The sequence below is a fragment of the Penicillium verhagenii genome (assembly GCF_028828195.1).
Source record: "Penicillium verhagenii strain IBT 33310 chromosome Unknown utg000002l_segment0_segment0, whole genome shotgun sequence".
NCBI lineage: Eukaryota > Fungi > Ascomycota > Eurotiomycetes > Eurotiales > Aspergillaceae > Penicillium > Penicillium verhagenii.
The window spans coordinates 2,819,526-2,832,052 of record NW_026643166.1 but is presented as its reverse complement, the minus strand read 5'-3'; the positions used below and the strand labels follow the sequence as shown (position 1 = coordinate 2,832,052).

The window sequence follows — 12,527 nt, the reverse complement described above, 5'->3', positions numbered from 1 at the left end:
TCCCCTTATACAATTCCTTTTTAGCTGTCTCGCTCATCTGACTTTTCAATATACTACATAAACTGCATAAGTTCTTGGTTCATTCTCCAGTTCTTTTACAATGCAATACCTCCTAGAGAGGAATATCTGCATATCCACCGGTCTGGTCGGATGATTCGGTATCTACTAGGGAATAAGTTGCTCAAGATTCGAACCCTATTGTGGATAATAGCTAAACACAACGTAGGAGAATATGAACAATATACAATCCTTGCGCACGAAGTGCTATGTGCCCTGCATTGGGGCAAGCTGCAAAACAATCCGATCAATTGATGCGAAGAGCATACCCATCTTGCTTATAGACTGGTAGCAATATGTTGCGTTTTGTATTGCATTTCGTGTTGTGAAGAGCATATCCATCTTGCTTATAGTATCAATGTGTTCTTTGAATGTTGCGTTTCGTGTTGCACTCATGTCTCGTTTCACAACTCCCGATTGAGTCAATTGAGTCAATTGAATCGATTGACGGAGCTTGACAGCCCATGCGGTGGTGGTTTGGGCTTATGGCTACCAGTGCCTTGGCGACTCGCTGTCACGTCTCAAAAAACTACTACTATGCTCCCGCAGCGACCTTGTCCCACACGTCCATCGTTTGTTTCCCTGACATAAAAACGTGAATCTTGTAGGAATCCTTCTGTTCTTCTTGTCAACTTTTCCTTCCTTCGCATTCTTTGTGGTCTCCATCCGTGTCCTCTTTCAACTTTTCTTTTTACTGTCCTCCTATCCACTGATACGTTGATCCAACAAGAGGATCCCTCTCGTTCAAGATGGATGATGCTACTAGACACGGGTATGTTTCGGAGAAAGAGTATGAGTTTCACGAGACAGAGATCAACGGCATTATTCGAGTTGCGACCACGGCCAGTACCCACCATGAGGATATGATCTCCTTTCACCCGGAAACACACGGGATCATTCGTCGATCAATTTCAACCGACTTCGAGCGAGCTTCGGACTTTGAATTAGGCCCTCTGGATGAGATACCCATTGAACTTTCGCACGAGATCATGTCTCTTCTAGACATGAAATCCATCTTCAACTTCCGACAAGTAAGTCGCAGTTCAAGACGGCTTGTGGACTCCTTCTACCAGTACCAAAGGGTAGCATCACACGGACTGGATCTTTTCTGTGCCCTTTTACGCACCGATTTTGCCACTGAGGTTTCTCTCTATGGTTTCCATGAAATGTTATGTGCAAAAACATGTAACTCTTGTGGCAGGTTTGGCGCATATGTGCTCATTGTACCATGGAAGCGATACTGTTATGAGTGCATCCGCAGTGCCGAGTCCCCAGTGACACGCTTTTTGCCGGTGCAATGGGTCCAAACGAGGTTCATGATGACCGAACCAGAACTTGCCAGGCTCAAGACATTCAAAACCCTGCCAGGAATATACACCTTAGCTGACATCCAGTACGAAAGACGCATTGAAATTACGACTCTAGATGAGGTCGCTGTGGCTTGTGGGAGAGAAGTATCAACTCAAAAAATGCCCTGTGAGGAATATTTGTGTTACACATACCCTTTCATGTCATCATGCCGCCTGCCTTACTACAACGACCAGACTGGCCAAGCTGAAGGTACTTTAATGTGCATGGGTTGTTATGAAGACTGGAACAGTTTGATGTTCTTCGCCTATCCCTGGAATTATTTGTCTGGCAAAAGAGGCCTTGAATATGGACGAGACGAGTTTCTTGAGCACTTTAAGTTGTGCAAAGCGGCCCAAAGCTTGTGGGAAGATACTGTTAAGAAAGTTAACTGCTAAGAGTTGAGTCTGGCCATCTGACATACTTTATTAAGGTGGCTATGTATGCTGACGATGATTCTTGAACAGTGCTTGAACCTTGAAACCTTTGAAATTTCCTCCTCCAAATCCCTCTTTTGTTCATTGGCTGGCGCAACATGTGGCATCATACGTATTCGCTCGAGGCCAAACCTCAAGGGATGGGACAACTTGAAAGTTTTTCGCTCTTCTGATCTCGCTTTCCAATCGTCTGTGTTGAAAGGGTACACTGCATTTTTATCGTGGGAAGAGAAGTTTTCTGTGGAATTTCGCAATCCAAAAAAAATTAGAAAATAGCAAAAACAGTGGTCAATGAAAAGCACGATTTCTCTTCGGCTTAGAAATGGACAGCGCTAATAATTGATGATTCAAAGACATGACCTTGTGGACGAGACGTATATTGGACTGTTACGATAGTAAGTAACGTTTTCGACTTCCTTCTCGATCACGCGCTTAGTAGCCGTAATCGTCATCATACATTTGTCTATCGTGAAATCATTACTCATACACCATACATCAGTAGCCTCTTATAGTAGAAAGTTGTACACCATCGCAATGCCTGTTCAAACTCTTGAAATGTAGAAGCACCTATTTCCCTCCATTTCCTAGAATTAGGGCGCGGGCCTGTCGAGGATCAGTGCCCAAGACAGTGATGAGATATTCGATGCTGGAAGTTAATTAGCCATGGAATCACGATAAACATAATAGATTTTGACAAAAACTTACCTAGCTTCAGAAGCAAGTCTACGCTTCTCATCCTGAAAGTCTTGTTGACACTTCTCCCAAACTACCGCCCGTTCTTGAGGTAGCACCGTCTTAACACGAACCTTGAAGGCCGCACAGACAGGTCGGTGATCGGAGGCACGGACAATAAGCCGACGGTAGTCAAGCTGCTTGACGCGGCCAGAGCCTCGGTATAGAATACGATCACACCAAGCCGGGGAACGTTTCTTTTCACTTGAGTCGTATTCGTCGGAGCCAACGTCGTATTTATAGGTCGGTGCAAATGTGATGGGTGCTTCGATGAAGCTGCGCAGTCGGAACCCTGGGTTCTTGCGTCGGGAGGCGAGGAGTTGGTCGCGGTCGAGAAGCTTGGCAAGGTTGTTTTGTTGGATGGCGTTGATGATGACGTGGCGGGGAATAGAATCGATACGGTAGTTAAGATCTCCGTTCAAAATACAAACTTCGTGATCCATGATCATGGAACCATCACCACCACTTGCATACTGATTACTTCGCACCGAGAGACTGTTCTCCGCAGGCAAGCATTCAGCTTCGAGGATTGCTGCAATATCATTGTTACGGTGTGCAGTCTGTGTTTGGCCGGCAGCAAGATGGCAGTTGACAAAGCACATGGAACTATCGTCAAGAATGAAGCGGCAAATGAGAGCACCCTAGAAATGTTGGTTAGAGACAACTTGAAAGAAAATATCCGACAGGAATGAGCAAGACGAACCTTATTACCATGCATTCCTCCCATTCCGCGCTTGATCTCTGATGCGCATACACTTTTAATGTTGATACGCTCCTTGTGCTTGACAAAGATACAGGTGAAGAGTCCAACCATGTTGGAGGTGTGGAGAAGAACGTAGGACTCTTCGAGGGGCATGCACTCGTGAAGAGTCCGGGTCAAGTGATCGACCCAAACTCGGTACTGTCGGCTCATGTGTTCCTTCTCGCCGTTCTCCTTCTTCTTGCTACCAAGCAACAAGCTCTCTGAGACAATGTTAGTAAGAAATAATAATAGAGGGAGAGGTGTGATAATTGGTACTGACTAGCTGTAATCTTCTTATTTTCAAGATCTACCAACTCTTGGAAACCAAAAACCACAATGTCTGGAGGGTCTTCTGGACGAAGTGCGTCTTTAATGAAGTCGGAAGTGCGTACGCTGCCAGGGGTTGCAGCACCAGCATTCCATGTAAGAACAATGGTTTTGAGTTCTCGGAAGGTGCAGTACTCTACGTCTTTTATTTCCATTCGAGCATCTGGTATGGTTAGAAAATAGATCCAATCTTATCGCACCAGGGATGACAACTTACCTAACCAATCATCCTCCAGCATTCCATCCCAGAGACGAATACAATTATCAGTGCCAAGCGATGTCACTTGCAGACGATTCATCGTCCACACGCTGCTTGTGTCTAGCACAAAGGCAGAGACGGGACTATCATGGGCACGCCAGTCCTTCTTCACAGTCCATGGGTTGGTCTTAACGTCGTAGACGTATATCATTCCCGTTTTATAAGCTGCCCACAGATAGTCTCCGACAAAGCCAAGACAGTTAATCTTGTATACGCTGACATTGACTACTGCCAAGCAAGAGAAGTCAGCGGAAGAGTAGACAGTCACTTTGCCATCTGCATGGCCCAGGTACACGCGGCCGCCATTCTTAGTGCTGAAGGCACCAGATGTTACGTCGCCCGAGTGCTGTTGGCCTATCGGCCGTTTGAAAAGCTTGAATGAAGTATCATCCTTGGCACTTGGGCGGTAGATGTACACATCCTTGCCCGTTGCCAACAATAGCTTATCATCCACCACCATGGAGAAGGTATGGCCCCGTGCCACTCGTTCCTGCGGGCTGTGGTAGCTATAATGCAGATTAGGAGTGCCACTTTCATCTGGCTGCCATACCAGCAGCCGACCCTCGTCGTCCAGAGTCCACATTTCTTTCTTGTGGCGGTGAATTTGGATGATCTCTCGACGAGAAGGGTAGGCGCGAGTGGCCACGATACATCGAGATAGAATATCGATTTCATGTAGGTCACCAGAACTAGTACCGACCCAGAAGCGCTGCCCTTCTTCTTCAAGCGAGTTCCCTGGCTTGAAGGCGATAGAAAGGCATTTCACTGTTTCGCCATGGCTAAGGCTCATGACCTGCTCGCCAGTGGTGAGATCCCACACGCGAGTTATATATCCGGTAGTGCAAACATACTTGCCGCACACGTCGACTAGGCGAGTGTCATATTTAGTTGGAATCTCCGTTGGGCTAGTTTTGAGGAGCGGAGGGCGTCTATTAGCTTGTGAAGCATCGGGATAATCAGTTCTTGAGATCGCGGGCTCATCTGTCACCAATTCTTCTTCTTCTGTATCGGTGCGCGCCAATCGACGTTCTGGGAATGACGGTTCTGGCAAAGAAGGCTGTCGTTGACCAATGCGTGGGGTCTGAGGTTCAGACGCATGCTGATGAGAGGGTGCAGGACGAAGAACTGGCGCCATTTGTGCCGGACTGGCCACAGGTTGGGGGAACTCTCTAGAAGGTGAAGGGCCCCTTCTGAATGGATGGGCAGAGGTTGGCCTGGGCGGAAGGCCAGGTCGATCATAGGGGGCGTCACTAGATCTAAGTCTTTGGGCGGATAGAGGTGGAGCCTCGGAGGACTCTGAATAGATAGATGATGTAGCTGGGATTTGTACCATCAATGGCTTCGTGCTTCGACTGGGCTCGGGAATCGGACGGGTGCGGGATACGCTTGCTTCTCTAGAATCGTATCTAGTATTCAAATTCGAGGCAGGGAGTCGTCCGTCGAACGAGCGTCGAGCGAAAGGCTCAACCGAGGGCCTTGAAGGAGGAAGTCTTGGGGCAGCTTTTGTAGCAGAGGCAGGCTTGGATGTAACCTTCTCTGGACTACTCGGGGGCGTATTAAATGGAGATACAAGGTCATCAGATGCCCTTTCCGGTTGGGGAGCCAAAGATTTTGTATCCAGGTGAGGAATTGTATCCGGATGAGAAAACATAGCGGGCTTAGCTGGGATTTTGGGCTTCTCTGCCCTATTTGCCGGCGGGGGTAATGAGACACTTTTCAGTTTCCGATCTAGCGGACTGCCACTTCCGTTCACAGCTGATAAACTAGGAGACAGTCTATGCATAGTCTCCACCATGGGAACGGAAGATCCAAGTTTCGTCGGAGTAACCGGTCGGCCAGCAGGAGCAGGTGAAACACCCGCAGATAAAGATTCCCTGGGACGATGGAAATAGCTCCTGGCAGTCCGATTGTCCTCTTGACTAGGCGATCGGATCTCTCTTTGTTGACTGCGCGGCGGCGATTGTGGAGCATGGACGGCCAATGTAGGCGTGAGCTGAGACGATGACGAATGCTGGAAGTTCATATACATGGGCCGGCCATGTTGGCTTTGACTCCCAGGGGATCCACGGGGCCGTAGATTATTACCGTTGGCTTGGTCAAAACTACGACCGGGCCTCTCCTCAGCAGGCGTGTTCCAGTGAGAGTCTGGACGAGGTAGGTCCAAGGAGGCGCGGCTTGAAGACCGAGGTTCGTCGCCAGGTTCCGGGGTCCTTAGGAAACGTGTTGAAGATTCATGTGGAATGATCCCAACCGTGGATTTCGTTTTGCGATGCGATAGGTTCTCGAAGTGGGATAATAGGGAGGAGACCGGTCTCTGTTATTGTGTTAGCCGTGCCGCGTGGCCCATTAGGCATACTACAAAAACATACCATGGGAGCACTATCAGGGTTCTCCGGCCCCTTAGCATTTCCCTCCATAGCCATGAGCACAATTCCTTCGCCAAGACCAGCTGGGAGGATCGATCATAGGCGTTGTTCGTTGGCCGTTGGTGCCTGGTGGTCTCACTGGGGGAAGCGGGCGACGGAGACTAATGGCGTACGAGGCTTTCGTGGGGTGGATTTGGAGAAAACCAGGGGGGTGGCTAGAGAGCCAGTATAAGGATGGGGAAACAACAAGTTGTAAGCGGCACAAAGGCCGAAAGAGCAGAAGAGTTTAACCTGTCTCACCGGGTCATAGGAATAAGTAAGAGGAGAGAAACGGTGAAATGGTTGTGGCGGGGAGGAAAGTGGAGGATCACGGGAGTGGCAGATCAACCGGTTCCTGCGCAACCTTCTTCATTCTCGAGCCGCATTATTTTTGACACCTGCACAACACGTAGTTCCACGGTCAGCGCCATGTGGTAAGGGTCCCCAGCTATCCGATTCACTTGAGATGCCCTGCTGCCTCGCCGCCAGGGAGGAAATGGCATAGACTGACACCCCCCACTTGCAGTAAACACATCCTCAACGCCCAGGTGTCTATTCGCTCCGCTTGCTGTACGTCTGACGAATCCCCGCTAGTTCGATCGAAAGCTCACCAATAACTTTCTTCCTAGGCCGCAAGTGGTTCGATTGTGCCGAATGTCACGGAGAAACGGAGGAGCATGCGCTGCAGAAGGCACAGGAAATGGTACGATTTTCCTTTCGATCTCCCCTGGGCGCTTCCCAGCGACTCTACATATACTCATGTCTACGGAATATAGGTGTTCGCGTGCAAAAAGTGCAAGAAGTGCTTCCGCAAGGATGCCGCGGAATTTGAGGAGAAGTATGTTCCAATCTTCCAACGCTGCAAAGATGGAAGACTAACCTCCTCTGTCTTTCTCTAGTGACGAGTACTGCCCCCACTGCGATAATCACTTCGTCCTCGAGGCCTTGACACCGAGGGCCAACTTGCAGGTGGAGGGTGACGATGCACGTATGGACAGCCGGTACGTTCAACCACTTTACAAAGCTCCATCTCCGCCCCTGCTAATTATAACTTTCAAACAGAATGCTCAAGGACGAACGGGTGCGCGCCGATCAAGAGAAATCGATCTTCAACTACCGCGATCTCTCCGATCGCCTTGGTTAGATGGGTAGCGGTTCAGTCCGGGTTATAATTTCATGATGTTGACGATATGATGCTTTTTCTACTCTCCTAGCCGATAGACTAACTCCCCTTCCCCGGCATCAATACCCTGCCTATTATTCCTTGTTCTTTACAGTACGGAACTAGAAAAGGAAATTGAAGTGTAGGTATTTCGTTGTTTTGAATTCTCGTGAAGAAAGTATACCAACGCTACGGTAAATCGACGCACATCAAGAATCTGGCCCTCGTCCAAGTGGCCGGGCGCCTTATTTCCTTTATTCAGCCGACTCGCCACCACCAGGCCGGGTGAGAATGGCAGCGGTGGTAGTAGTTCCCCGAGAGGTCTTCTTCTTGGCAGCCTCCTCTTGCTTCTCGGTCTCAATGCTCTTGACGTAAGCCTCGATTTGGTCATCGGGCAGCATCTCGACACGCGCGCCAGGGGCCATAATAGCAACCTCAATGTTCTTGGCGCCTGTCTGCACCACCTCCAGCAATGACTTGATAGTCAGCTGAATAGTCTGCTCGCGGTCCATCTCCTCCTGGTGGTTGCGCTCGAGGAATTCCCGAACCGTCTTACTGGAACGGCCGATAGCGTTGGCTTTCCTATAGATAGAAAAACCCCCAATTGTTAACGACTGATGCACATAGATGCCTTTGATCTGGAGCACGCTAGACACTTACCAGGCAGAATAGATACCAGAGGGCTCAGTCTGGTACAGTCGCGGTGTGCCGTCGTTCTGGTCGAAACCAACAACCAGTGTGCTAATACCGAATGGACGCACACCACCACTCTGTGTATATTTCTGTTGCACACCGGCAATGTATTTGGTGATATATTCGATGCTGACGGGATCTTCCACGGTCAGACGGTGAGACTGAGCTTCTAACCGAGCCTTGTCGATCAGGATGCGGGCATCGGCGTTCAGACCAGCAAAGGCCAGGCAAACATGCTCATCAACCATAGCGATCTTGGAAGGAGTAATTCGGGTATCTTGAAGTTTGAGGGCGGAGCGCTTCTCGCAACCGAGGACGACGATGTCCTTGCCTTTGACACCGACGGCGCATGTTCCTGTGATAGCTCAGTCATCAGCACACGATCATATTATTGGATCGGTTGTGGATTTCAAAGTCTGAGGAGATAAAGCAAGTGGTCAGGTTTGGTGGAATTATCAGGTGCTTACCTCGCTTCACAGCCTCCATGGCATACTCAACCTGGAAGACGTGTCCATCGGGACTGGAACGAGGTTAATTTATGACGGTTATAGCTGCATGTACTGATAAAGAGGCATTACCTAAAGACTAGTATGAGTTAGCCAAGTCATTCTTGCATCGAGGACAGTGCCAAAGGAGCTGGCTGATGAGGAGCTAGCTGACTTACCTGATAAAGCTCGGTCGTAGCCGGACATTGTGGCGAGAAAGTAAAGCAATCAAACAAATTCTAGAGCTTTGACGGTATTGATGATCTCGGTAGATCAAAGCAGAGAGGCGTGGGGGAAGCAAAGGTCGAGGTGTCTTGAGCAGAGAGAGGGAGCTGGTGATGTTGCGGGAGCAATGACGGGATCTCGGCGGGCGGTGGACGCGAAAGCCTGCGGTTGCCTTGGCGCTGCCGCGTGGTGGCAGAGCGTCTTGATAGCCACCAAGCAACAACTGGTCAGTTGGTAAAGCAACTTGTATTATTCAAATTAGCCTGAGATGTTCCATGACTAGTATCCACTTTGGTTTGAAAAGAGTCGTCAATGTTTGAAGCTCCTCAATATTCAAACTTCGAGCTGGTATCCGTTGAAGAACGTACACATACAGCTCTCTAAGAAAGATATACACGTACATACTAGTGAGTAGTATCTACGTATCAATTGATGTCAGAGGATAGGCATTATCGTTGAAAAGCACACCTAAACATGCACATGTGTACATACATCAATAACCTTGAAAATACTACTTAGTACCTTAAGTTCTACTATGTATGTTCGATGTTTCAAATATTCGAGAAAAATAAAGGTTCAAATGTTGCTTCTGAACATTGAACTCATTCCCAGACCATGAATCGAATGTTCGAATTCTATATATCGAAGCTCCCCGTTGTACATATACAGTGGGTTTACTTCAGTCAAAGTACAACGAAAGATAAAATGTGACATCTGGAAGGGAAATAGAATCGAGTCCAAAACAAAGTATAGACAGAACAATCTTTTTGTTGCATCCACAAATGCCTGGCGGATACAGTCCTCAAAGGTATTCTCGAACCAAAGCCGGCGCAAGCGCAAAAGGAAATCCCCCAACACCCCCAACGGAGTCCGAACCATTGTATATCCCACCCGTGAGATCAATACCGTGAATTCTCCGACGCTTGCCATGACCCAACGCAAAAAGGGACCAAAGATCTAAAATGCAAAGCAGGTCGAGTGCGCAACCCAGGCTCACAATGCGTTCGCGTCCGAAACCCACACAGACAACGGTTAAGTCGCCGCCATCCGAAACAAGACTATTAAACAAACCAAAACCTGAGAGCCTGAAAATGGAATCCCTGGGGAAGCGGGAACCGCTCAACCAAATGAAAATGAAAATGACACAGGAAAAATAATAAAAAACAGCAGACCAAAAAGGAAATATCAAAAAATCATCCCAAAAAATCAACAGGACGGCGAGGCGATGAAAGAAAATCCACAAACCCACACGCTTTCCCGCCTGCTCCTTCCCACCCGATGCACCAGAACCGCAGAAAGCCCTTATACAAATGCGTATCAACGAATATCAACCAACGCATATACATGCCCCCAATGCAGGGTTGCAATATGGACAACGTAAGTGTGATGTGATCGCCCAGTTCGTCGGGCTTCAAAAGAGTACTAAGTACAGTCTCCTACTTTAAGCAGGGGACTTGTTGGCACCAGCTCCGTTTCGGCGAGAGTGAGGGTCATCCGAAACAGTCAAACCACCAAGCCCGCTAGACAGGAAGGCAAAGGGATCGCTGGAACCTTCGTTGCCATAAAAGGCACCGTTGGAGGCGCTAGTCGAAGGCACGCCGTGGTCAGCACCAGTGAATGCCGCCTGAGTTGCCGGGTTGGCAAACGAGGCGGCAGAGTGGGAGGTGCTAGAGGAGTATCCCGAGTTCACCTGGCCCATTGGGGGGTAGGCAGCGGGGGCATTGCCAAGACCACTCTGGGGGAGGGCATAGTTGTTCGGTGGGGCACCGAACTGCTGGCTAAACCCACCGAACCCGCCAGCGGTCGAGGCAAAAGGAGCCGGGGCCGGTGTGCTGGCCATGGAGTTTGGCCCCATGCCAAATTGTGAAGGGGGGTCCATTGGTGAGGGGAATGCGGAGTCAGCCACCACGGCGGCACCCGAACGAGGGGCGCCACAACGAAGACAGTTTATGTTCTTCGCGAAGTTGTGGTAACCGCATCCCTCTGAGCCACACTTCCAATCACCAGCACGGAAGGGCACAACACCACCATTTCCACCCATGCCACGTGAGTGGCCCATACCATGACCATGGCCACCCATGTGGGGAGGCATCATGGATGGGCCTCCGTAGTTACCGTGGCCGTATCCATATCCCATTGGGTCTGGTGCGGCAGCCATTGCGGGGAAAGAGCAACGGAAGCATGCCGTGCGGCGCTGGAAGTTGGAAAAGCCACAAGACGGGCAAGTCCAGTCACCAGGACGGGGCCGGTTCTTGGATGGGGGGAAAGGTGTGAGGATCTCTGCGGCCCGGTCTAGGACTCGGCTTGACGATGGGGAAACCTCAATAGCCTTCTCGTTCAGCGCCCGCCCGTTCATGCACAGACTCTCAGCAGCCTAATTAGATGTCAGCAATCAATCGACAACATCAGTCTTATCAAATATCAGTCAAACGTACCTCCTCGTGAGACGAGAAAACAGCGAATCCAGTACCAGTAGGCTTGTGCTGGTCCGGAGTTCGCAAGGTCCAGAAGGCGATCGGCCGACCGCCAAACTGAGTGAACCAGCTTTCCAATTCAGACTGAGTGGTATCGTGGGGAAGACCACTCAGGTGAAGAACCTTGCTTCGCTCCGCCAAGAAAGCCCGAACATCGGCGTGGGCATCCATCGGCCGAGTGAGAATCTCGGGATGTTCATGGGGCGGCTGCGACTTGCGGATAAGGCCGCGCAGCACGCGGGCCAATGTGATGGACTCCTCCATAGCACGGCGAGGCGAGGCGGGAGCCAAAGCTTGCAGGTGGAATGGGAGGTTGTGCTTGATGGGGGCGGAAGACTGGACGGGCTCGACCTCGAGGGCAGCGCAGATGTTGGACAAGGAGCTGGGACCGAAAGGCAAAGACTCGGGGTGGTGGGTTTGCCAGCGTTGGTACTCAGTGCGCAGATCAAAGGTGCGAGAGTGCTGCAGGTATGCGGGCAATACCACAGCCTTATCACGGGCCTCGCGGGGCAGTTGAACCCGCAGGTCCCACGAATCCAAAGTCACGAAGGCAAACTCGAGGTGCTTGTTGGTGAGGTGTTCCGTGGCGAAGGCATCGAATCGGGAGATAGCATCGCGGAAAGTACCTGCGGAGCGGACGTGTTCCCAAGTCAAGGTGGTCAAACTCGCTACATTATTAGGTCAGTCGATAAGTTTCCCAGCATCGTGGCATGTGGATCGGGTATGGGATTGCGGAAAGAGAAAAGGCTTACTGCACAACGGAGTGATGGGAGTGTTGACTGGCTTGACGAGGACACTTTCGCGGTGCAACTATAAAAGAGGAATCAAAGATGAGCGGGATTTTCTTCATCTGTCTCGGAGGTAATTCGGATGAAGCGGGCGCTGGGGTAGAGAATGTTGGGGCGGGTTGTGTGTACCTCTTCGCACGTCTTAGTATCCAAGAGAATCCATCCCAATTCGATCACTTCGGCCGAATCTTTGGTGACATAAACGCCATGCTCATCGCAAGTGGTTGCAACGTGGATGACAATGTATCGATCCAGCTTAGGAGTGGGTGCTGTAACGGCCGCCATCGCTGACTTGTCGCTGCCAACGGAGCGGCAGGGGAGCCCGAGGGAGTGGGGGTGGAGAAGAGAAAGGGATTGTCTCTGCAAGGAATGCAGGAGACAATTAAACACGACC

The 12,527-nt window shown here is 50.1% G+C and overlaps 5 protein-coding genes across 5 annotated transcripts; 2 read left to right on the top strand and 3 right to left on the bottom strand.

The window, feature by feature from the left end:
• Positions 1 to 806: 806 nt before the first annotated feature.
• Positions 807 to 1,802, top strand: N7466_001020 (F-box protein; the record flags this gene model as incomplete). Its single annotated transcript, XM_057160418.1, has 1 exon — positions 807 to 1,802. The coding sequence occupies one exon, from the start codon at positions 807 to 809 to the stop codon at positions 1,800 to 1,802; it is 996 nt and encodes a 331-aa protein (XP_057026666.1).
• Positions 1,803 to 2,408: 606 nt separating this feature from the next.
• Positions 2,409 to 6,324, bottom strand: N7466_001019 (putative inositol polyphosphate phosphatase; the record flags this gene model as incomplete). Its single annotated transcript, XM_057160417.1, has 6 exons — positions 2,409 to 2,487; positions 2,547 to 3,214; positions 3,277 to 3,536; positions 3,596 to 3,805; positions 3,860 to 6,215; positions 6,271 to 6,324. 6 exons carry the CDS (start codon positions 6,322 to 6,324, stop codon positions 2,409 to 2,411), a joined length of 3,627 nt encoding a protein of 1,208 aa, XP_057026665.1.
• Positions 6,325 to 6,735: 411 nt separating this feature from the next.
• N7466_001018 (CHY zinc finger protein) lies at positions 6,736 to 7,450 on the top strand (the record flags this gene model as incomplete). Its single annotated transcript, XM_057160416.1, has 6 exons — positions 6,736 to 6,740; positions 6,833 to 6,876; positions 6,936 to 7,009; positions 7,083 to 7,144; positions 7,206 to 7,307; positions 7,369 to 7,450. 6 exons carry the CDS (start codon positions 6,736 to 6,738, stop codon positions 7,448 to 7,450), a joined length of 369 nt encoding a protein of 122 aa, XP_057026664.1.
• Positions 7,451 to 7,722: 272 nt separating this feature from the next.
• pre6 (proteasome core particle subunit alpha 4) lies at positions 7,723 to 8,853 on the bottom strand (the record flags this gene model as incomplete). The annotated part of the gene is made up of 5 exons (XM_057160415.1): positions 7,723 to 8,050; positions 8,129 to 8,516; positions 8,629 to 8,681; positions 8,740 to 8,746; positions 8,826 to 8,853. The coding sequence occupies 5 exons, from the start codon at positions 8,851 to 8,853 to the stop codon at positions 7,723 to 7,725; spliced, it is 804 nt and encodes a 267-aa protein (XP_057026663.1).
• Positions 8,854 to 10,312: 1,459 nt separating this feature from the next.
• N7466_001016 (putative RNA binding protein (Arp)) lies at positions 10,313 to 12,418 on the bottom strand (the record flags this gene model as incomplete). The annotated part of the gene is made up of 4 exons (XM_057160414.1): positions 10,313 to 11,245; positions 11,307 to 12,013; positions 12,098 to 12,155; positions 12,263 to 12,418. 4 exons carry the CDS (start codon positions 12,416 to 12,418, stop codon positions 10,313 to 10,315), a joined length of 1,854 nt encoding a protein of 617 aa, XP_057026662.1.
• Between the last annotated feature and the right edge of the window lie 109 nt (positions 12,419 to 12,527).